This window comes from Petaurus breviceps, unplaced genomic scaffold, assembly GCF_028583685.1.
Source record: "Petaurus breviceps papuanus isolate PSGF00001 unplaced genomic scaffold, PetGlider_PUasm1.0 175, whole genome shotgun sequence".
Classification (NCBI taxonomy): Eukaryota; Metazoa; Chordata; class Mammalia; order Diprotodontia; family Petauridae; genus Petaurus; species Petaurus breviceps.
The window spans coordinates 63462230-63487687 of record NW_027185764.1 but is presented as its reverse complement, the minus strand read 5'-3'; the positions used below and the strand labels follow the sequence as shown (position 1 = coordinate 63487687).

At 40.4% G+C, this 25458-nt stretch overlaps 1 protein-coding gene across 5 annotated transcripts; it reads right to left on the bottom strand.

The window, feature by feature from the left end:
- Positions 1-209: 209 nt before the first annotated feature.
- Positions 210-23541, bottom strand: TRMT10B (tRNA methyltransferase 10B). Of its 5 annotated transcripts, none has more exons than XR_011167768.1 (12): positions 23317-23541; positions 20643-20857; positions 19301-19409; positions 18747-18871; positions 16225-16377; positions 14245-14323; positions 12890-12957; positions 11310-11433; positions 9791-9868; positions 4618-4733; positions 597-792; positions 210-481 (listed from the first exon to the last, which is right to left on the bottom strand). XR_011167768.1 is itself a non-coding variant. In XM_069085283.1 (12 exons), the coding sequence occupies exons 2-11, from the start codon at positions 20841-20843 to the stop codon at positions 4137-4139; spliced, it is 1140 nt and encodes a 379-aa protein (XP_068941384.1). In that variant the 5' UTR covers positions 20844-20857; positions 23317-23541; the 3' UTR covers positions 677-792; positions 4132-4136. The 5 variants fall into 5 exon arrangements, 4 of the variants coding, with proteins under 4 accessions (XP_068941383.1, XP_068941386.1, XP_068941384.1 ...); XM_069085283.1 differs by lacking the exon at positions 210-481 and adding an exon at positions 4132-4223 and having other exon boundaries at positions 677-792; XM_069085282.1 differs by lacking the exon at positions 4618-4733.
- Between the last annotated feature and the right edge of the window lie 1917 nt (positions 23542-25458).

The window sequence follows — 25458 nt, the reverse complement described above, 5'->3', positions numbered from 1 at the left end:
GTTGGATGCTTTCAGATGACCTACTTACATCTTAAATGTGGAAAACATTAAGAATAACAGCAACAAAAATCCCAACTTCTGGTTAATCCAGATGCATTTTAAATGTCAGGATGGAGTTCCAAACATTCAACCCATTCTGCTTCACAACATAAATGGGTATGGTTATTTTGTGAATGATTTTTTAAATAAAAGAAAACCTTAATAAAAAAAAAAAAGCCATTAAAAAAAGTTCTGCATTTTGGTTGATTGAACCAAAGGTAATTAATTGTTGTTGCTTTGTAGGTCTTAAAGAAGACTAGTTTTCAGTCCTTTTACCTTCTTGGCTTCAGCCAGGCCTTAGATAAGCCACACAATCAGACATTGAACTAAAATATAAAATGGGATCTTGAAGTTTCTGGGTGATAAGGATGCTTGTCGAGGGACTTTAATTTGATGGCAGGATACAGTATGCAGGATTCATACAGGATTCAGGACTTAACTGCTGACAGTTGAACATAGAGAAACATTTACTAAATGTTAAAAACAGTTTATGATGCCAACGTGACAAAAAGTTAAATCATTTAAAACTCAAAAGGCCAATGTTAAAAAACACTCACGCCTTCTTTCTGCACTGCTGGTTCTTCGCCCGGCAGCTTTCCCTTTTGGAGAGAGATTGGTGGTCCTTTGGAGGCATATGGTTGTAGCCCTGGTTCTTCAGTTCTCTCATCTTTATCACTTGGAGAAGAACCATTGTGGGGTTAATTTCCAAAGAAGCAATTTTACCTCCGGCAGAACTGAATCTCTGCCCTTGATCTACATATGTAAAAGGAGTAGAGAACAATGTGGAATAGTTTTATTTTTTTCTTTGTAATGAAATTAAAATAAGATGTGGCTGATGTATTGCTAATTTCATTCGTTCTGATACATACAGATGAAATAAAATATCACGGTGTAATAAAGAAAAGAAGATGTAGAGAAGCCAAAGAAGTAAACTGAGGTTGGTTCCCCTGGAGGGGGAAACCTTGGAGTTCACTTGGATTCTTTTTTTTTTTTTTGCTTTTTGGAGGGGGGAAGGTAGGGCAATTGGGGTTAAGTGACTTGCCCATAACTTGGATTCTTAGGACACAGAAATTTGCAGGCAGGTTTTATTCCCTCTTATTTTCCTCAGAACCCAAGGACACTTCCAATCAGTTTCACCTTTGACAGTCAAGCATTTACTAAGGGCCTTATATGTTTTAGGTACTATGATAGTACCTGGGGATTCAAAGGTAAAATTTAAACGACCCCTGCCATCAACTAGGGATTCTACTGGGGTAGGCAACAAGCGCCATAGAGAATAATGTAGAAAAAATAAATACCAGATAATGAAGGAGGGAGGGGGTTCCATGGTGATGGTTTGTCCTTCCTTCCCCAAGAGGACCATGACATCAGTGAGGTCATGCCATGCAAGTGAATTAGATTTAAGTGAAGGAGGGCTATTCAAAGTCAACAGCCTCACTTTCTCCTCCAGAACCATCTGGGTTCAGTGGCAAGATATAGATCAAGATGACTGGAGATGGCCCTGGGTACAGTGGGAGACATTGGCCTTTTCGAGCTAAGGTCTATAGCAGGTTTCAGTTTGACTAAGGACCCATTACATGGACCCATTCAGTGATAAAGGCTAGATAAGAAATGAGGCAAAGAATGGCCTCTTTACCTAGTCAAAAAAATAAATGTTTCAGAGATCAAAATTATGCCCAGGCAAGGAAGGAGGCTGACCTGATTCTGGGAACAGTGTGTGCAAAGGCACAGAAATGAGATGCCATGGGTGAAGAATTAAAAGATGGCCAGTGGGGGACTGCAGGACTCTTCATCCTGCCCATTTATTTTCTACCCTGGCAGTCCAGTTGTTTCTTCCTCAAAAGTAGAACACTAGGGTCTGTGCCCAGGAGAAGCCACTTCACCCTGTCCTTTATTCCCTGGGCTTGTGTAGCCCCACCTTCACCTGGTCATTTCTATCCTGTATAGACCTTCCCACCCTCCACCCCCAGTCCTTCCTTCTCTAACTCAGACCTGACTCAAACTGACACTTAGCATTGCTGCTGGAAGGGGTCTGAATTAACTGCCCCTCCCATCTCTGACTTCCCATACCAGGACTATGGTGCTTGACCACCACTCACTTTCCTCTAGGTGTTGTCCCCCCTGTTAGAATTTCTCATTGATGGGAAGGACTGTCTCATTTTTATCAGCAGTGTTTTGGGCACTTAGTGTTTAATAAATGCTTTTCATTCTTTCATCAAGTGCTAGACTGGAGGTAATGTATATTAAGGCTAGAAAGAAGACCAGGTAGTAAAGGGCTTTAAAAACTAAACAGAAGAGATAATTTTATCTTAGAAGCCACTGGAATTTAAAGTGGGGGAGTGATATGATCAGATCAGTGCTTAGGTAAAGTCACTGGCAGTTAAATGGGGAATGCATTAGAACAGGGAAAGACCTAAAGCAGGAAATAATTAGGAAAGCATTGCAGTAGTTAATGCAAGAGGTGATCAGGGCCTGAACTACAGCAGTAGTTGTGTGAATGGAGAGAAGGGGTCAGATAGGAACCATAGTAGAGGTAGAAAAGGCAAAATTTGGTAAATATTTGGGGCAAGGAATCAAGCATGGCACAGAAGTTGAGGACCTGGGCGACTGGCAGAATGGTGGTACCTTTACAGAAGCAGGTAAGATTGGAAGGAGAGAAAAAATGAATTCTGGTTTGGACATGTTGAGCTTGAGATGTCTTGAGGACTATGGGTATGAAATGTCCATGAGGCATTTGGTGATGTAAGAGAAAGAGCCCTGAAGCACAGAGACAGTTAGAGGTGTGATAGAGATAAGGAGGTGGCAAAGAAGACCAAGGAATAGTCAGATAGGAGAAACAGCAAAGAGTGTCATGAAAACCCAGAAGATGGTATGCTGGAAATGAAGACAGTAGCACAGTGCAGGAAGGTGAGGAGTGTGGGGACTAAGAGGAAAATCATCAGGTTTGGCAATTAGATCATTGCCAAATTCAGAGAGAACAGTTTCATCTCAGTGATGAGGGTGACAGGAAAATAGAGGCAGGGTATCAACAGCTTTTTCCAGGAGGTTAGCTGAAAAGGAGAGTGCATAAATGGTGGGACCTAGTGAGAATTTTGTAGGAAGCAGGGAAGGAACCAAAAGGAAAAAGCTGACTCCAGAAAAAGGGTGGTTCAGGGGCCACCTGGTGGACAAGATGGGTGAGGATGACATAAAGGGCATGTGGAGGCAAGTAACTATTATTAGAGATTTCAGGAGAGGAAAGTGTGAGGGGATGTCACTGATGTCTCTGCCTGACTCCTCCCACATTCTGGAACTGTACCCCATGTGTAACCTACTTTGATTTAAATTATATTCCAACATAAGCCTTTTAAAACCAAAGGGGGTTAAAACAAATGATACCTTTTAGAATCAGAGTGAAGTGGTGGAAAGAAAATGGGATTTAAAGGCGACATTTGGGTTCAAATCCCAGCTCTGACCCTTAATTACTCTTTGGTCTTAGACAAGTTATTTCACCTTTCAGGGTGCCAGTTTCTTCATCTGTAAAATGAGGGGATTAGACTATCTCTTTTGTCCTTTTTAACAATGAATCCCTATGAGAGTGGCATTGATAGAACACTGGGCCTGGATTCAGGAAGACCTGAGTTCAAATCCAGACTCAGGCACTTAGCTTTGTATCCCTGATTAGGTCACTCAACTTTTGTTTGCTTCAGTTTCTTCAACTGTATGAGTTGGAGAAGGATATGGCAAACCACTCCAATTTTATTTGCCAAGAAAACCCCAAATGGGGTCATGAAAAGTCAGACAAGATTGAAATGACTCAAAAACAACAAAGATGATATAAAGAAAAAGAGGCTCTGGGCCATGTCTAGTAGAAAATTTGGCACCCAAGATCTCATTTTCCATTTAGATCTCCATTGTTATGGAATAAACAATGGCTGGCCCTACACTGTTGTTTTGACTGATTTTTTTTTTCAGAAACAATATTAGGTGAAGTGCAATGTAAGATTTTTTTAAAAATCGTTTATACATATTATACATAAAAATGTAATTTATCTTTTCATGCTCCCTCATGTTATGTAAAAACTATAATGATTGCACATCTTGCAAATTTACCCTTTTCAGGCTACAGACCAGAGTACCAAATCGGAAAAGTTTTTTTCTTTCAGAATAAAACAGGACTTCTGGATCCTCCTGAATCTGTGTGCCTTAAATAAGAAAAGCAGTAAGAGAGAGAAAGAAAAAAAAACAGGAAAAAAGATATTTTAGGGTTTTCATTTATAGGTCCTTTCAGATATCAGGGAAAGATACAGTTTGAGGTCTAAGCGTAGCTATGATGTAATCCTGCCTGTGAGGAATGCTAGCAGTTTGGTTTCCACAGACTATAGGAATAGTGGATGCTGCACAGGACATGCAAGAAAGTGTAAATCAGGATGAGGGAAGGAAGGGCAGAGCGACCCTATCCAATCATATAGCTAGAAGAATTCTGTAAGTTTCCCCTTGGAAAAGGCCTGGGCTAAGCTGGCTTAAACTGGTAAAGGTCAAAGGATGGTCACCAACTTTTTAACAACATGAATGCTTAACTAGCCTCAGACATATTACCTGACATGGAACCCATGTTAGCTCACGTTCAGGAGGAGTGAACATATGAAGGAGTAAATGTCCAGTGAGCAGGTCAGAAAGACGGTAACCCAGATGAGCTGGAACCAATCCCAGTTCTGAAGGAACAAGGCAGGAAATTCGAATGCAAGCAATACAAAAGGGTTTGCATTTGTCTGATTCTCTGTAGTCTTTTGAAGAGGCTACCTCTTTATTCAGGAAAGAATAAATGTAAAATAAAGGTAATGAAAACCTTCCTGACTTTCCAACGAGTATTGTTTATTCCCAGAGTGTTTCTAACAACTCCCACCCCACAACACCAGTTTATGTGCTACACAAGAAAACCAGTGTTTGCGTTAGTGATCAATAATAGTATTAATCTAGCTTGGTCACCCATTTGCTTCTTATTACTTGGCTCCCAGTGACTTCTGTTTGATCTAAAATCTAAAATGCATTAAGACACAAAAAAGGAGTAAGGTTCACCAGCTCTGTGATCTATTGTAAAGATTTGGTGTCAGGACAAAGGTTTGAAGACTGGTTCTGCTACTCACCTTGTGTGTTCAGTAGTGTCTAATTCTTTGTCCCCATTTTATAGATGATGAACTGAGGCAAATAGGGGTTAAGTGACTGTAATGCTACTGGGAGCTGAAGATCTTCCCCACCTTAAAGGGAGCCCAACAAGAGAAGCTTGATTAGGGGAGGCTTGTTTTTCAGGAAGGCCCAAACCTTTTGTTACTTTGTGATTAGGCAGTGGGTCATGAGAGTTGTGATGTTCTCTGACTCTGAAGGTTATGTATACTCTGAAGTGAGGTTTTGCTTTGGGGCTCACTCATTGAAAGAGTGTTCCTGTGATTTGACCAGAGGAGACTCTAGGTAGTTGTTAGGGAGCCCCCTGGCTTTGAAAACCCAGATGTTGGTGCTTCTCTCTCTGGTAACTATGTATGTATAGCTTTGGTCAGACAGCTACAAACCCTGTCTGTTAATTTATTTTCTCTGTATTTTTTCTGCTTGTAATTTGTATTTTCTCTGAAGTTCAAGGTACTAACTTTTCCCCTGAACTAAGTGAATTTTTAATACATATATATTTTATTTATGTATATATGTAATTAAAGTAAGTTTGTTGACCTCTTTAAAGTTGCTTCTTTCCTTTAGAAAAGCAAATCAAAGAATCTGTGCTGGCAGCCATCCTGAGTATGCCACTGTGGTTGCTGCTACAGCAACTTGGCCAGTCATACAGCTAGTAAATGTCTGAGGCTGGATTTGAACTCAGATCTTCCTGACTCCAGGACCAGTGCTCTATCCACTGTGCCATCTAGCTCCGTCTTACGTACTATGTAACCCTGGGAAAATCACTTAGCCTTTCTGAACCTCAGATTTCTCCTCTGTAAAATAAAAGAGTTGGGCTAGATTGTCTTTGATGCACTTCTACTTCTAAATTTCTGACTCTATTAACACTGAGATTCCTCAAAAGAGTGGAAATGATAGAAAGTCTTATCTGAACTGATACAAAGTGAAGTGAGCAGAACCAGCACACTCTACATAGTAACAGCAATACTATATGATGGCACCACACCCAGAAATAATAACTGGCCGTGTAACCTTGAGCAAGTTACTTAACCCCAATTGCTTTAAAAAAAAATACTATATGATGACAAACTGTGAATGACTTAGATATTCTCAGCAATACAGTGACTGTTTCATACAATACGAGACTATTCCAAAGGATTTATGATGAAAAATGCTACCTGCCTCCGGAGAAAGAACTAATGGAGTCTTAATGCAGATTGAAGCATATTTTTTGTACTTTATTATTCTTGCTTTTTTGTCTGCATTGTCCTTTGCAAGATGGCTAATATGGAAATGTTTCGCATGACTGCATATCTATAATCTATATCAAATTGCTTGCCTTCTCAAAGAGGGGAGAAGGGAGTGAGGGAAGAAGAGATTTTGGAACTCAAAATTTAAAAAAAGTTTTTAAAAATTTTGTATATTTTGTTTACATGAGAAAAGAAAAGAAAAATTAAAAAAAAACAATGAAGGTGAACATTTAGCTCTGGAAGAAGCTACCTCCAGAGGTTCCCAATGTGTTAGCTTAATGTAGCTGGTGAATTAGACCTCTGGGCTTGGAGTCAGGAAGACCCAAGTTCAAATCCAGCCTCAGGCACTTACTAGTTGTATATCCCTGGCAAGTCACTTCACCTCTGTCTGCCTCAGTTACCTCAACCCCCCTAAAACTGGGGGGATAACAGCACCTACCTTATACGGTTATTGTGAGGATCAAATAACATAATACCTATAAAGCACTTACACGGTGCCTGGTACTTAGTAGGTGTAACACAAATGATTATTCCCCTCCCCTCCCCCCCCGCCCCTTTCTCCACCATGCCACTGAGCATAGCTGTCAAGTCTGGGTGACTGCCCAGGGATATGGTTGCTAGCATACATAAAGAAGCAGACTTAAGCCAGGGCACTCAGGAAGAAGGGCACCATGGACAAGCCAGGTTTCTGATTCTCTTCTTTTATGTGGAATTTTATGCATCTTGGTTGTCTTCATCTTGGAAAAATCATCAGAGTATCTATGTGTGGTGTTTGTGTGCATGTTTCTGTCTCAGAGTTGGGAGGCAGTGTGGACCCAGGGAAGCAGTGTCAGTGATGACAAGGCAAAGCCAGGGTCAGTGGGTGCCTTGTTCTTTAGAATTCTCTCAATGAGTTAGGCCCCTGAGGGGCAACTAAGTGGCACACTGAACAGAGCGCTGGCCCTGAAGTCAGGAGGATCTAAGTTCAGATCTGGCCTCCAACTTGACACTTACTAGCTGTGCGACTTTGGGCAAGTCACTTAACCGCAATTGCTCTGCCTTCCCCCCTCCAAAAAAAAAAAAAAGTAGTGATTTAGTCCCCTGCTGAAAGGTTCTATTAGGGCCTTGGTCAGACATCCTGGTCTCAGAACTCATAGGCATGTTCACACCTGTGCACTGAAGGCAATTCCAAAAGTGCTCTGGGTAATGTATCATGTACAAAGAGAACAGAATCCATTTGGAGAGGAACATCCTAATAGGTTTTATTTCTGAAAATTAGCCATTACCTGACAGTCTCACCTTGTACCGTTTCCTCTTCTTAGAAACCCAGTGCCCTAGAAAAAGAAATCAAAGCAGCACTGGGCTGATTTGTTGAGTCCTTGAAAAGATAGCAGACCAAAATAAAGTATTGTCTCACAAATAAACCCCAAGGCATCAAGTATAGCAAAATAATGTATTATCTCACAAATAACTCCCAAGGCATCAAATAAAGCACAAATTCATCAGAACACACATCTCCCAGAAATCTGATTTCCCAAAGGACATCACTGACATAGACCAAGTACCAACAATTAAATACAAAACTGTATCAGCTCAAGAACAATTTCATTCCCCAAAAGAAAGAATTTCTCTTTAGTCAAGAAATAGATGATTCCATCCAGCTCTGGATAAGCTGGCTAGAAGAAGCCTCCCTAAACTGCCCACTTGATCTAAGTCTCCTCACCTAAAGAAGATTCCATCCTTTCACTAGGAATAGAGGGCTTCTGGTTACCATTCTTACTTAAGTGATCTGTTTTTGTTCATTGTTGTTCGGCCATTTCAGTCGTTTCCAACTCTTTGTGACCCCATTTGGGGTTTTATTTGCAAGGATACTAGAGTGACTTGTCATTTCATTCTCCAGCTCATTTTACAGATGAAGAAACTGAGGCAAAACAGGGTTAAGTGACTTGCCCAGGGTCATAGAGCTGGTGTCTGAGGCCAGATTTGAACCCACACCTAAAAGGTTATATTTGTGGACAGGATTCAGAGAGACCCAAGAATTCACTTTAAAAAAACAGTCAACCAGGTAATCAAATGAAAACTCCCAAGGATAAATGCCCCAAATAAAACAAATAAACATAGAGAAACTACAAAGGATAGAAATCTTGAGAAGTCTGAGGAGTGGAGTCTAGAGACAAAAACAAGATTTTATGTGGCTCTCTAGACTGAATTAGCATAGAAAGTTTTTAATGTTCTAGTCCTTCAGGGATGGTTAAGGAATTAACTTAACAGCTGTTATCTTTCAGGGTACAAACACCTACAGAAAACAATTTTTTCAAATGAGTAACCTTTATGTAACAACGAATGTTAGTAATAAGGGAACATTTTTTATGCCACTTAAATAAATATTTTAAGCAAAAAGTTAATTTAACTTGACAAGCATTTAAAAAAATTCAATATGTTTCATTTTTTCTGATTACATGTAAAGACAATTTTAAACATAAATTTTTCTTTTTTAAGCAATCAGGGTTAAGTAACTTGCTCAAGGTTAAACAGCCAGTTATTTCTGGGTGTGGTGCTGAGTGTCTGAGCCCAGGATTCGATCTCCAGGTCATCCCAACACTGGAGCCGGTGCTCTTACTCGCTGAGCCACCTGGCCGCCCCTAAGCAATTGGGGTTAAGTAACTTGCTCAAGGTTACACGGCCAGGTGTTTCTGGGTGGGTGCTAAGTGTCTGAGCCCGGGATTCGATCTCCAGGTCTGAAAATCCTGACACTGGAGCCTGTGCTCTTACTCGCTGTGCTACCTGGCTGCCCCTAACATTCATTTTTTATGAAATTTTGAGTTCCAAATTTTCTCTTTCCCTCCCTTCCCTCCCCTCTCCCTAAGATGGTAAATAATTTTATATAGGTTATATATGTACAATCAGGTAAACATATTTCCATATTAGTCACGTTGTCAAAGAAGAAACAGAACAAAAGGGAAAAAAAACAGGAAAAAGAAATAAAGTAAAACCAGTATGCTGCAATCTGCATTCAGATTCCATCAGTTTCTCTGGATGTGGACAGAATTTTCAATCTTAAATCTTTTGGAATCTGACAAGCATTTGTTAATGCCCAAGGGACTATGTTAAACCCTGAATATACAAACACAAAATAGAAAAGAAAAAAAGAAAAGTCCCTGCCTTTCAATATCTGAAGTATAAGAAATACTTTTGAATTACAATGGCTCACCTTTAACTGTGAAAGTAAAAAAAATTCAGACCAGCCTTTAAAGATGATAGAGCTGGTTTAGGATAACTTTTCCCCAACCATTACTAGAGAAGGAAAAAAAAAATATCTCTGACATTATCACATAAAAGATATACCATCTCTCATTCCACTGTATTTGGAATAACATAACCTTTTCCAAGAGAAACTCCTGTTTTCAGTGCTGCAGGCCAATTTCGAGTCTCCACATATGTTGACAGGATATCAAATACTGTTAAAAAGCAGGGAATAAAATAAGTGATTACAAAGAGAGGCAAGATGATTGATTTCAAAGAGGGAGCATAATCTTCTTGGATATTTTTTTTTTAAATGATGCCCCCAATCTGAGCAGTATGAAAGCTCCCCCACAAGATACACCTTGGGGCTCTAATTCTTTGCATGCAGATAATGGTCATAAAAGGAATGAACTCCTCTTGATTAATATCAGGAGGCAGAATGGAAGGGGAAATCAAATCACGCTCCATGGTACAGAAACACTGGACTACCCTAGAAAACTCAACTATGTAGAATACAGTCATAAATGAGGACTTCAGAAGGGGCCCCAAGCAGCCCAAAGAGATGTTAAAAAGCGCACATACATTGTTAGAATTGCCTCTAAAGGAAAAATAATCTAGGAGCTCTTTTCTGAGTTAAGTAGACCGTGGTATGTAAGGTTTTTTTTTTTTTTTTAAGCAATCGGGGTTAAGTAACCTGCTCAAGGTTACACGGCCAGTTATTTCTGGGTGTGTTGCTGAGTGTCTGAGCCCAGATTTGATCCAGGTCATCCTGACACTGGAGCCGGTGCTCTTACTCGCTGAGCCACCTGGCTGCCCCTAAGCAATTGGGGTTAAGTAACTTGCTCAAGGTTACACGGCCAGGTGTTTCTGGGTGGACTCCTTTCTGAGATCACAGCAGATACATGAATTAAAGCATGGACTGGGAAACAAGGAGGACCTTGCTAAGCAGAAGGGAGTGATGGGGAGGGAACACAAAAGCTACAAAAAGCACAACAGCCTGAGGCAAGCTACTAGACTTCTCAGGAGCATCACTACATTCTAGCCCAGTACAACAACTGATATTTATAATAATGACACTAAATCATCAAGAGAATTTATGTTGGGGTGGCTAGGTGGCGCAGTGAATGCAGCACTGGCCCTGGAGTCAGGAGGACCTGAGTTCAAATCCGGCCTCAGACACTTAACACAAAAACTAGCCGTGTGACCTTGGGCAAGTCACTTAACCCCAATTGCCCTCCCCCCCAAAAAGAGAACTTATGTTCAATAGCCTTTAGTTAAGAAGGCAGGGAACTACATAATATATTCTTCAAAGATTTCCAACAATTATGGTTAAAATTAAAAAAAAAAGTTTTAGGGCTTAAAGAGTCATTTTGATTATGTGGAAAATTCAACTTTGTATAAGGACTCATTCCTTGATAAGGCTGGACCCCTGGACTGTTAAAGTTAAGCACTGCTACTATCTGATACTAAGACTATTTTCAAACTAATTTTGGAGTATGTGACACTATATTAATGTTATGGGACATCTTTGTCTGAACCTAAAAATTATCATAAAAGCTTTAAAAACAATCTAGAAAATCTAAACAGAAAATTTTAGAAATTAGAAAATTTTCTAATGAGAAAATCTAGAAATGGGTAGTCCAACCCGATTATCACCTTGGTTTATGGCCAGTATCTCTGAATGGTAGTTCTTGGCATTGGCATTTTTAACCATGTACTCCTGGATTGGCAGGCGGGCGGTCTGGATTGAGTTTTCTTGAGCCTTCTGAAATGTCAGCTTCTATAAATCATATAATTTACATGTATCATGTTAAGTTGTAAGTAATGGACATACAGAACACTAGAGATTCTGGAAATAATAAAAAATACCATGCTAACATTTGTCAAATGTAACAAGGAATTGAATTTGATTTTATTTCCATATCCAGTAACACCTTGCTTATTTGGAGATCAGTAATGTAGCAGTCTCAGCTACCTGGAACACCACCGAGAAACAGAAAAAAGGGAACAAGCTTCTCAGTTGTCAAATGCATGATAAAAAAAACCATGCACTAAAGCTCAAGCTCCTGTCTTTCCACTCAGGGTCAATTTATTCTTATATTGGTCACAATTCTAACCTGCATGTATACACATACATAATACAGTAAATCCCTACTTTGGAGGAATTTACAACCTAGTGTCTATTCCCTGTTAATTTAAAAGAAAAATAACCTTCTGTCTTGCAGGGCTCTCTTCTTCCTAGGCTATTATTATTTAGAAGCTGAGATGCCAAAATGAATGATTTATAGCTGTAGAAGAAGCGTGTTAAACAGGGCAGGAAGCTGTATATAAATCATTCCCGGTGGTAATATGCTTCTTTTCTTACATATTGCTGAGGTGAGAGGCAAAAGCAACTCATAAAAGCTGCAAAAAGGTACCAAACAAGGTTACAGCCTCTGTACTTGAATGCCATATTCCTCAAGTAGAACCAATATCAATGATGTGGGAAAATAGTAATCCCCTTTGGTGATCAGATATTCTGCAAGAAGCCTAACCATGTTAACTAAAAAACACCATCAAAAGGAAAACCTATATAACATCCAAGCTTTAATGTCCCAGAGCCCTCCTAAGTATTCCAACAAAATTCCATTATAAAATGATTTTAAAAGATTTAAAAAGTTTGATTCCTATATGTGTCGAAGTTACATTTGGAAAGGGAGCTGGCCATCATTTCCAAAGATGGAAAAGGAATATGGAAATGTCTTCCTTTGATATTCTACTTCTTGATAAATCATTACAGAAGAATTTTTAAAAAATCAACTTCAGTAAAATGCAGTACTGTTCTTACACAAGGAAAGTGAGAGCCAGAGTAAGAAACTAGTCTATTTTTGCTATTTATTTATTTTGCTATAACCCACCCCATTGAAGGTTTAATAGGTAGACTCAGGATCTCTGATATTGTTCCTGATAAGTGGATGAAGGAATTGCCAAGAGAGGTGACCAGTTAAAGAAAGAAACACTTTTTTGCTTCCTACTCTAAACTCAGATGGCACAGTAGATAGAGGGTAGGCCTGAAGTCAGAAGATTCATCTTCTAAATTTAAATATGGCCTCAGACACTTATTAGCTGTGTGACCCTGGACAAGCCACTTAAGCCTATTTGACTCAGTTTCTTTTCATGAGCTCATAAGGAAGAAGATTTGAAATGAATACGTCAGTTTGGGAAATACAGGTTTATATCTTGAAATGTCCACTCACCTTCTGAATGCTTTCATCCACAAGTCCACCAATGACATAAACCTTAGCTAGATCAACATCTTCAAGGGCTAACAATAAAATACAGTACTTAGGTCAAACTCACAGAATAATTTTTAAACAGAACAATTCACAACATTTAGCAGTAGAAAAACCAGTATGGACAAATTCTTCAGGTAACAGTAAAACGATGGCCACCTGTTGCTAAGTAAGATATTAATTTAAATGAACTTTACATCATACTTAGCTTGGCAGGGAACTTAAGAGGTCCAACCTCCAACCCAGTTCGGAGACTTTTTCTAGAGCATCTGTGAGAATCTTCTGGATATGTCAAATAACAAATAGTGACAGTGCAGTGCCTAATAAGGCAGATTATCCTATTCCTGGGCCACTCTAACACATAGAAAGTTCTTCTTTATCTTGAGATCAAACTGGCTTCCCCAAAAATCCTGTCTTTGGTCCTAGATATGAATATTGGGGTGCTTTTAAACTTTCTCCTAAGAGATTCAGGTAGTTGAGGTTTCTGTGTAATTTGTGGAATGCTCGCAAGAATTACCACTTTCTGGTGGCTCCTTCTTTCTGACATGCTAGGCTGTAGCAGCAACCACACTGGCATACCCAGGATGGCTGCTAGCACAGGTTCTCAGATCGGCTTTACTAGGAAAGATAGCTGTTTAAGTGGTCAGCAATCTTTTTAAATTATATTCACTAGTTCAGGGGAAAAGTCAGCACCCTGAATTTCAAAGAAAATACAAGCAGAGAAATAAAGACCAACAGACAGGGTTCTGACTGCCTGAATCAACTATATACTTTACATACATCCCTGGATCAGGAGAGATTTTACACATGAGCAGTTGGGGACCTATGAACATAGGGCCACTCAGAATCTTGACCAGGGAATCTCAAGATCTTTTTCATAAGCCAACCCCCAAAGCAAAATACCAACTCAAAGTACATATAGACTTCTCAGAGCCAGAAGGCATCACAACCCTCAGTCCCTAATTAGAAATTAGCAAAAGCCTTCCGACAAACAGGCTTTCCCTAAGCAAGCTTCCCTTAATGGGGTCCATGTGAGGTCTATTAATGGGCGGGGAAGATCTTTAAACCCACTAACTTTACATAGGCTGACTGTACAAGGCCAACAGGTTATGATACAGGAGCTATATTATGAAAATCATCATTGTGATGTGTATGTGAGACCAATTAGGAAAAGCTGTGATTAATGGCTTGTTACTATCATATCTCCCATCTATCTTCTCCATTTATCTCAATTTGTAAAAGGGAGCTTGGGAAGCCAGAACAGCATGATCTGTCAGATGCTCTGGCTAGGGGGCCTTAACACCAAGTAGAGGACGTACCATGCTCTGAATCAGGCGTGAGGTACACAAGGCTTTCCAAAGGAAATAAATTAAGACAGTCTTCTTCTGTTGTATCTATCTGAAAAATCCAAGATTTTAAATGTTATTAGTTCAAAGACAACAGTGAAGTCTTATTTACACCTTCCTACCTCAAGTCCACAGTGATAAGTAAATGGACAGGGAAGTTTTTTCATGAGATGATTTGGCAAAGGTGATAATAACTCATTTGGGGTTCTTTACATTAGGTTGACCACCTGGAATTGGGTATGCAAAGATATCACTTCACTCTGAGATCACAGAGTCTTAGGGGATCATGTCGTCATGTACACTCTGATCATGCAGTTACAGCATCAGAGAAGCACAGGGTGTAGGGCAGGAAAGGACCTCAGAGGACACCCCTTCAAGTTAAGTGACTTGCCTACAGTCACATGGCCAGAGGCAGAGCTGGGAGGGGAACACAAGGTTTGTAAGACACTCATGAAAAAATTAAGTATTGAGCAAGATCAGGAAAGACTGTTTTCTGAAGATACTGATTCTGAATTTAATCAGATGAGCTCTCTTTATTTAACAAATAACTCCAGATGCTTATCTTTATCAGATGGTGCTATTACAAGTGAAGTGGTACGAGTATATCCATTCTGCATTTCTGATGAGTGTTTGCTAGACTGTGATTCAGAAACCAAAATTCCATTAATTCACAGTACTAAGATTGGGACTTCTCTTGAAAATTTGGAAGAAGTAGGCAAGGAAAAATCCCAGAAGATTTGGGATTTTGTAGTCCATATTCTGATAAGGAAAAATCAGAGTTGGCATAATATGTAAACTAAAATGGTCATCTAAGGGTTGCTCTCTCTGACCATCTATATCAGGACCACACAGGTAGTTACACTGACTCCCAATCAAGTCTGAAACGGTTCAGTCAAAGCAAACTATTTCTTATTAAATCCCTTCCCTCCCTGTCTTCCCAATTCCCAAAGAGTTTTCTCTTCAGGCTTCTTAATCATATATTGCCAAGGATAAGAGAAAAGCTATAAATATACATATTAAAACACTTAATGCTACTTTCTTCAGGTTCCAGATTAAACAAAATTTCAAAATATCTCCCTTGAGTATCAGTCAAGCATTTTGTTAAGTTACCAAAAAAGTGGAAACAGTGAAAAAAATTAAAGAAAATGTTGAGGGCTGACAAATTTGAGTCTATCCTGGGTTAGCCTGCAATAATTACAAAATTTTAAGTTTCATCTTCACTTAGCACCAAACCTGAAACAATTTTAAAAGACAGTTCCAAATATTTAATTCACCAACATCCCCGAATCAATTTCTCAGAGTACTCTGGCAAAGACTTTCTATGAAAACAATACATATATATGAAAACATACTGTATAGACACACAGTACGTGTGTGTATATCTATATACGTACATATATGTATATACAAATATATATATATATATATATATAAAATAAACTGAATGAATGGAAAAGCATTTAATAAATGCTTACTATGTGCTAAACACTATGTGAAGCACTAGGGATACAAATACAAAAGCAAAGTCCATCCCTGTCTTCAGGGAACTTACATACTAACAGGGGGAAAAACCCACGTAAAGGAGTAGTGGTCGGAGCCTGGCACTTGGTGAGGACATAACAGAGTGGCCTGACACAATAAGGTAAGCAGAAAGAACAAAAACCACATCTGAATGCTTTGAACATGAATTATAAAGACCAAGGAGCTTGGATCTGCTGAAAAGATGAGAAGACTTACCTGTCTTCTTTGTGGGGATGAGAGACTATGGGTATGGAATATCACATTTCCTCTTATACTATCATTTGGTTTTAATGAACCACTTTCATTGTCTTTTTTAATAACAGGTGGTTTTCTGGGTAAGGGAGGAGGAAGGGACATGTATGGAAATGAATGTGATGTAAAAACATGAATACAATTGTTTTTCAAAAAGAAAATTTCTGTGAAGAAACTCACAAGATAGTTAGAGAATCCATCATTCATCCTTAAACACTCTTCATATAAGGGGCTATCAGTTGTGAATCCAGTGAGGCAGATCCAGAATGGCTTCTTGGCTTTTTTATTTGAACCATACAATCTTCGGATCTGTCCAGCCAATCGGCTTAATTCCTTCAAAGAGATGATAACATTTCTCGGTGCACAAATGTAATGCCACTTAGTCATCATAAATATATGTAGTTAGGGGTGGCTCGGTGGCGCAGTGAATTGAGCACTGGCCCTGGAGTCAGGAGGACCTGAGTTCAAATCTGGCCTCAAACATTTCACACACACACACACACACACTCTAGCCATGTGACCTTGGGCAAGTCACTTAATCCCAACTGCCCTACCTTCCCCCCTCCAAAAAAAAAAAAAACCTCTGCATACTTTTAGGGTTCTTTTCATGCAAGGAGTTCAGGTTTGAGTTTGAACAAGATTTGTCACTAATCTTTTTAACATTTCTATGAGGTAGTTGAGACACATTTCCAAGAAACATAAACCAAATTTCAAAGAAATCTGGTCCAAAGAGGTATTGTTAGCACTTGGTTAGGCTGAGAACCTTCCCTCATTCCCTCCACCTAGAAATGCCCTTCCATGTAGTACTCGAATAATTCAATTTAGCAAGCACCTACTAGGCGCAGGGAGTGATGCTAGGCTTTTATAAAGTTGAAACAGTCTTTGCCCTCAAGGAGCTGACATTCATAGAAACATCCCTCTCATTTTATTACTGAGAGAACCAATGCCCAGAGAGATTCTATGACCTGCCTTGAGTCAAGCCCAGGTCCTTCAGCTCTAACCCTCTCATTCTTTTCATTGCACCAAGCTGCCTCAATTCATTTCTACCCTGGTGACTCTACAGAAAAATGCCAGTCAGTCAATAAGCATTTATTGAACCCCTACTATGTACCAGACGCTGTGCTAAGTGCTGGGAACAAAAGACAGTTCCTAACCCCAAGGAGCTCCCAATCTAATGAAGGAGACAGCAAGCAAACGAATATGGTCGATTCTCATCATCCATGGTAGCTGTGTCCTATAAAGTCATCACAAACATCAGATTAGAGAATACTGAGCCATTGCTCCCAGAAGACATAGGATGAGGCTCCTTGGAGCCTGTGGTCACGATATGGCACTTTCTGAAGAGACCTCACATGCAGATTGGTGACTTCCCTTTCCCATTTTCAGGCTGTACCATATCATTGATTCATTAGTTCATACCTGAACAAAGCTTATCTAACCCACATATTTTCTCCTTAAGGCAACTCATGGCCTTCACACACTTAGGAGCACTGCACAGCTCTTCAGCATTACACCTGGGAGTCATCTTAAACCAATAAAATGCATGAAAATGCGAAAAGTCTGGCATTTAAATAGACCTCAGAGAGGACACTTGTTTAGAGTGTGAGAGCTGAAAGGAGGCCTTTCTTGTTCAGCCTCAGCCAGGAACATACTCATTGGGAGACTCTAATTTTCTACTGCTCTGTACATGTCTGCAAATGACACAAAGTACCACAAGTGCTGATTCTGGAGTTACAAAGAAATTTTAGGGAGTATGGGAATTTGCACCTACATAAGATAGACAGGAAATAATTACCAAAGGGAAGGAACTAGAATTAAGAAGGGCTGGGAAAGGCTGCCTGTGAGGCATTATATTTAAACCGTGCAGATCTAACAAGAAAAAAAAGCTTGTGAGTTTTTTTTTTTCCTAGTCTTTGGTTGAGATTTAATGATTACATGATGTAATCTAAGTTCTTTGATTTTTGGGTTAATTCCTATTCTCCAGAAATATCATGCTAACTTTTCTTATAGCATAGGTTTCGGTAGTTAAATTTTCCCCTTCTCTTTGTATTGGAAAAAAGGGCATATTTTCCAGCCTTTTCCTTTTCCTTACTTTGAAAAGTGCAGTAATACCCCACATATTCAACAATCAGACATCCCCTTAACTTTTTGGAATGTAGCCTTGAATAAGATGGGAAGATCTGGGTTCAAACCCTAGCTTTGCCACCTACTACCTGTGTGACCTTGAGCAATTTATTTAATCTTTCTGGGATTCAGTTTCCTTATCTGTGAAATGGGGATACACTCATCCCACAGAATTAATGCGATGCTTCTTTTATTAATTTTGTTTGTGAATACCAACTTTAAAAAGTTCTGATAAGGATGGGTGCAATTATCAAGTAGTATTTTATATATTAATTGTTAATCCTCCATTCCTCCGATTTCTTCCTCTATAGCTGTGATTTCATCAGGTATATCCATTAACCTCATATAAAGGCATTATTTAACCCTAGAACTCATTCATTAATTCATGCGGGAGTAGTACATTTGAGTGTCATGTGAAAAGCATCATTCACCTTCCCTCTCAAAACCACCTATTTGTTTTCAAAGATTTTCACTTGATTTTCAGTCAAGCTGGATATATTCAGTCAAAACTTAAGGAAAACCCTCCCCCCTTTTTTCACTCTTGTATCATCCATACCATAACATAGGGCTCACATTACCTTCTTAGTCATTCGATTGGTCATACTCAAATCTATGCAAAGTCTGGGTCCTGAACTTTTGGCTGCCAAAAGCCTCTCTTTGGTCATGGCTTTCAAAACCCGTTTGCTCTGCTGAGGGTTCACATCTGACGCACAGCCGTAAGGAGAGAGCAAAAAGTCCACATCACTGAACAAAATTTACCAAGGAAAATCTGACTCAGTTTCCCCTTTTAGCTAAGTACTTTCAACATGTATGAAAGGAAACTTCAGCTCAAAGAATGGTAATCAACAGAAAAATGGGCATAGGTCTTCATTAGTTTCAGGGCATAATAACAAAGATATTCAATGGACAAGAGATAGTTTAATGATCTAACTGGTCAAACTGATGCTTTGTTTGTACTTCTATACTACCCATCACAAAAGGAGGAACAAAACAGGGACAGTGGGTACAAATTCAGGGGGAGAATTTCTATTTTTTTCTCGTTTACAACGTTTACCACCTCACTGGTATGTGAAGGTCACCATACTCAGTTAAAAGAAAACCTCGGCATATCCACAGCCAGGTTCGTTGGTACCTGTATTTTCTGTACATTGTGCTTTTCTTCTCTCTCTTTCCTGTTTTCTTTTGCTCTTCTTTGCTGCAACTATCTTTTCCCAGTGCCTCTGTTTCCGCAAGACATTTTTCTTATGTCATCCATAAAACAAAATGTTTGAGAACCTCATAAGCATAAACAATTCAAAGTTATAACTATTAAAGTTCAGAGATAATAATTCTTTAACATTTCAATGTTAGACTTCAATACTTAAGAATATTTAATTTCAATGTTTAAAAATAAAATAATGAAAATTGCAACATTTCAATAACACAACAAAATATTCCAGCTCCTCAAAGTGATGGGAGTAGCCAACCATATTAATTCTCCTGAGGAACTCTAATGCAGGCCAAGAAGCCTGCAGGTAGGTGGTGCAGTAAATAGAGCACTGGCCCTAGAGTTAGGAGGACTTGAGTTCAAATTTGACCTCAGACATTTGACACTTACTAGCTGTGTGACCCTGGGCAAGTCACTTAACCCCGACTGCCTCACCAGAAAAAAAAAGAAGAAGCAAGAGTTAGAACCAAACATGGAACAACTAGTTTAATCTTGGAAAAGGATAGGCAGCTAGGTGGTGCAGTGTATAGTGGCCCTGGAGTCAGAAGGACCCAAGTTCAAATTTAGCCTCACATGCTTACAAGCTGTGTAACCCTAGGCAAGTCAACCCCAAATGCCCTTTTAAAAAATTGGAAAAGGAGTAGGAAAAGGCTGTACATTGTCACCTTATTTGACTAAGCAGGGCACATCATGCAAAATGCCAGGCTGGATGAATCAAAAGCCCGAATTAAGGGTGCAGAGCAAAATATCCACAATCTCAGATACGCAGATGATCCCACTCTGCTTTCTGCCGTCCACAGCTTGTTTGTACCCAGTTATTTGAATGTCATCTCCCCCATTGGGTTGTGAACTCCTTAAGATCAGGGACTGTCTTTTTCCTTTCTCTGTATCCCCAGGGCGTAGCACTGCCTGGCTCACAGTAGGAGCTTACCTGTCTAACGAGAATCCGTCATCAGCTCTAAGATAATTTGTGAGGTGGCAAGGCTGACTTTACCTCCATTCTGAAAATAGTACAACTGAGATACCCGGGTTCCCAGACTTTGTAGTCCAAGGCTCGTTCTACTAAATCATGCCATGTCTGTTCAATTTCCCTCATCCAAAAGGCTTTTTTCCTTCCTTCACTCAAATGGGACTATCTGGTAACATCCATCAAACAGACACTCGTCTGTCCTCCCTCTCCCTTCCCATTAACACAAGAGCTGGAGAAGGCCTGTTTTCACTTGATCTCTTCATGTCTATAAAGCTCAATGATGGCCACTGTACATACCGAGCACCACATCTCTCCGTCCATGGGCAAGGCCCTTCCACTCTCAAACTCAGTATCAATCTGCAAAAGCTGGAAACTTTCAAGGATTGTTTCTCCATCTCCGTCTTCCTGGACTTCCAGGCCTGGCTCTTGCCTGGTGAGCGAGGGGGACTCAGCTTGGGGGGAAGACCCTTCTGGTTTGTGCTCCACATCCTTAATCATGTTTCTTGCTTTTCCTACAGAGTACAATTTGAAGAAAGAGAACAAGACATTACATAAAATCACTGAAGCTGGTATTCCCTGTCTGTACCAACCAGTCTATCTGAAGCAACAATGCACTTCAAGAGAGGGAGAAAGAGAAGGCAACATATGCCAAGTAAGTTAAATCGCTACCACCACCCTACACCTATTTTCTCATCGGATCCCCACAACTCTTGGAGGGAGGTGGTATTATCATCCCCATTTTACAGATGAAGAAATTGAGGCAAACGGAGGTTAAGTGACTTGCCCAGGATCACACAGGCAGGATCTGAACTCAGGTGTTCCCAGCTCCAGGCCTGGCACTCTGTCTGCTACACCACTGGGCACCCCCATTCCACCCACCCCTAGACCCTTTGGTCCTGCTTCTAGGTCAGTCTTTATGGGAAGGAAGCCCTGTGGAGAAGAGGCCAGCCAAACTCATCCAGTGTCGGGCAAGACAGCCAGACTTGCACCTGTGAGACAGGAGGCAGCCTAGACCAGTGAAATCATCACCACTGCTACCGTGACCACCATCTCCCTTCAGACCCTGATTGAGACACCACAAGACTCCAAACCCCAAAGCCTTGGGAAGAGCAATGTTTCCAGCCTGACACCCTCAGCCATCCTCCTGGAAATACTCCCTGCCCAGAAGTGGCTTGGCAAATGCTCCTGCAAGGACTACAGCCACGGCTACTGAAGACCCAGGAAAGAAAGTGCTTGCCACTCAAGTCCTAGGACTGTCAAATGGTTTAACAGCAGAAAATGACATGGTTTTCAATCAGTGGAAAAGACATGAAAAGAGGCTCTGCTGCTGTGCCCTAAATGCCATGGGACCTTTCCATCTGACTCATAGCTGAAGCCTTTCATGAGTGTGGTGTCCCCTATTAAAATGTGAGCTCCCTGAGAACAGGGACTAACTTTTTTCTCTGTATATATGCAGTGCTTAGCAGAGGGCTCTGCACATAGTAATTGCTTAATAAGTCCATCCTTCCTTCCTTTCTTTCCTCCTGCCCTTTTCCTGCCTTTCTAATACTCCCTCCTTTCTTTCCTTCCTTCCTCCCTTCTTTCCATAACTCCTTCATATGTCCAGATTGTTTTGTGAACACAGTCAACTGAAGAACACACTGTAGGCACACAAATGCAAACAAGCAGTAAAGAACACTGTCAAAAACTTGACTACTGACACTGACACATGCATTTTTATTTTTCAGAGGTTCTCACCTTCATTTCCTAATACACCCCCTCCTCTATCTACTGAACAACCTCTTGTAGCAAAAAAAATTTTAAAGGGGGGAAAAGCAGTTCTGCAGAACTAACCAATATGTCTGCTAACAAAGCCTGACAGTCTATGCAATATTCCAAATGCACAATCCTGCACCTCTAAAAGAAAGGAGGGAGCTTAATGATACATCTCTGTTCCTATCTAGCTATACACACACACAAACATATATATACAGGCCATATATATGTATCTATATATGTCTATGTATACATCTATATGTGTGTGTATATATATATACACACACACACACAAATCAATACATTTATATCTTATGTATACACACATAGATCTCTATATATATCTACCTACTTATCTATACCACCCTGGGCACTTACCTCTGGCCCCCACCTGACAGTCACCCCCTTTCTCTCCTGTTTTGCTTTGTTCCTAGGGGCTGGCTGGATACAAAAGGAGTCCATTATACTAGGAAGCCAGCCTTACTGCCCCTACCTCCCCCTCCCCCTTCTTGAGTCAGTTTTTAAGACTACAAAAAATTCAAAGTCAGTGGCAAGAACCACCACAAAACAATAAAAGGTGGCAAAAGTGTACAGTCCCCAAAGAAGAGAGAAGACCCACTGCTCTGCTGAGGTGGGAGGCTCGAGTGGCCCTATTTCGCAGATCTTTCTGGATGCACTGACCAGTTTTGCTTTTTCCTTTTCTGCTTTTTCTTCCTGAATAAATGTCATTTGTTACATGAGATATCTCTCTAGGAGAGGATGGGGGAAGAATACTGAGAGGAATTCTGGTAATGGAGAAAAACATTCCAATAAAATTTATTTTTAATACATATGTGTGTCTATACATGGATACAGCAACACCTGTTTTACAAATAAATTGTATGGAAATGTAAATATATGGATAGACACGTGTTCGTGTGTGCACACAGATACACACATACATGTATATACATGCATATATGTGAAAAAGAAAAGTCCCCAGCTGAGAACAGTCTAAAACCCAGCACCCTTCAGCATGTGCTCCCTGGAGCTGAGGCCAGGTCACGCGACCAACCAAAACAAAAGGAAAAGGCTACACACCCCGAACCACCACTAAACGTACACCCCAGCAGGGGGCGCCGCACTCCGCAGGAGGTTCACGTTAGCCCCGCCCCTTATCCTCTCTTTAGCCTGGCTACTTCCCCACTTCCTCTACCTCCTACCCTCCGTATCTCACCGAAGATAGCACCGGAAGGTAGCCTTGAGAACCTGTCTTCTCGGGCTTCCGCAGAGAATACGGAACCTCCCTGTAAGCCCTGGAACACACAAGCCTCTACGGATGTGGCTTCTACTCCAGCACCATTCACACAAGTCCAGCAGCAGTCAAATCACCGCCATAGCCTTGCCCTCGCCCCGCCTCTCTCTTACGTCACTTCTGTTCCCTGAGCGCCTCGCACGATGTGCATTCTGGGAGTTGTAGTTCAAGGCGTGTTCTTTGTTTTTTTTTGTAACTTGGGTGAAAGAAACAACCATAGACGTCGAATTAGATGGTGACACATCATTAGACGTAAAAATGCATTTAACCCTAAGAGACAGGGCAGCGGTAGAGCGGTACGAAGTGAGGAAGGGAGCAAATTCAAATCACACAGTCCTGTTTCATTTAAAACCTGCATCATTTGGGGGGTTAAGAGAACTCACTCCCAGCATCCCAAGTAGCAGTCACTCAACAAGCACTTATTAAGCACCTACTGTGTGCCAGGCAGTGTGCTAAGCTCTGCGGATACAAAGAATGGTTAATGACAGTTTTTGCCCTTAAGAAGCTCACAATCTAATGGGGGAGACATGCAAAAAGATATGTGCAAACAAGCTACATTCAGGATAAATTACAAATAATCAAGAGAGGGAATGCACTAGAATAAAGGTGGATGGAGAAAGGTTTCTTGGAGGAGGCAGGATTTTGGCTGGGACTTGACCTGGGAAGCCAAGACGCAGAAATGAAGAAGAGAATTCTAGGCATGGGATTCTTTTCTTTCTGGCAAAATATTGGAAATTGAGGGGATGCTCATCAATTGGGGAGTGGCTGAACAAACTATGGTATATGAATGTAATAGAATAATGTTATGCAATAAGAAATGATGAACAGGAAGATTGCAGAAAATCCTAGGAAGATATGCACAAACTGATGCAAAGCGAAATGAGCAGAACCAGGAAAACATTGTACACAGTGCCAGGCAAATAACTAGTGACAGAGATTTGAGGAACAGCAAGGAGGCCAGTGTCATTGAAGCAGAAAGCATGAAGGTGGGGTGTATGGTATAAAGAGACTAGTAAGGTAGGTAGGAACCAGGTTATGTAGGACTTTGAATGACAAACAGAGGATTTTGTAAATGATCCTGAGGTGAGAGCCACTGGAGTTTACTGAGTATGTGTGTTGGGGTGGGGGAAGGGGTAACATGGTCAGACCTGGGCTTTAGGAAGATCCCTTTGATAGCTGAGTAGAAGATGGACTAGTGTGGGAGAGAGATTTGAGGCAGAGAACTCAATCAGAGACCTTTGCAAAAGTTCAGTTATGAGATGTTGAGGGCCTATACTAGTGTGGTGGTAGTCAGAGGAGAGGGGGTGGAGAACAGGAGATATGTTATGAATAAAAATGACAGACCTTGGCAACAGATTGGATATGGAGGGTGTATGTGAGAGATAGTTGAAAATGACAGCGAGGTCTTAATCCTGAGTAACTGGGAGGATGGTGGTACCTTCAACATTAACAGGAAAGTTTTGGAAGGGGAGAATGATTAGAGAGAAAGATAATGAATTCAGTTTTGGATATGCTGAGTTTTATAAAGCTACTGAATAGCCAATTTGAGTTGTCTAATAGGTGAAGATATGAGTCTGGAGATCAGCAAAGAGATTAGGGCTAGATAAAGAGATCTGAGAATCACAGCATAGGTTAAAGAAGAGGATAGTACAGACTTGAATTGGTTCAAGTTATGTTATATAATGTAGAACATAATTTGGGTTCCCAAAAGGCCTTTGAGTAACTCTTGGTCTGATTGGATGAAGACCCTGGGCAAGTCACTTAACCTCTGCCTTAGTTTCCTCATCTGCAAAAAGAAGATAAGAATAGCACTTACCTCCCAAGGTTGTTGTGAAGATCAAATAAGACAATATTTGTGAAGGAATTTTTAAACTTTAAAGTGCTATGTAACTGCCAGTTGTTGTTGTTATCAGACCATTACTGTCTGAGACACTCACTGCGATAATCAGGAAGGTAGTGAGGTCTAAATTCTCCCAGGATTTCTCCCAGAATTTCTGGTTCCACAGCTGCAGGGGTCTTCCTTGTTGGCAGTCTTCTTCCTTCCCCGAGAAGCATGCTGCTGAG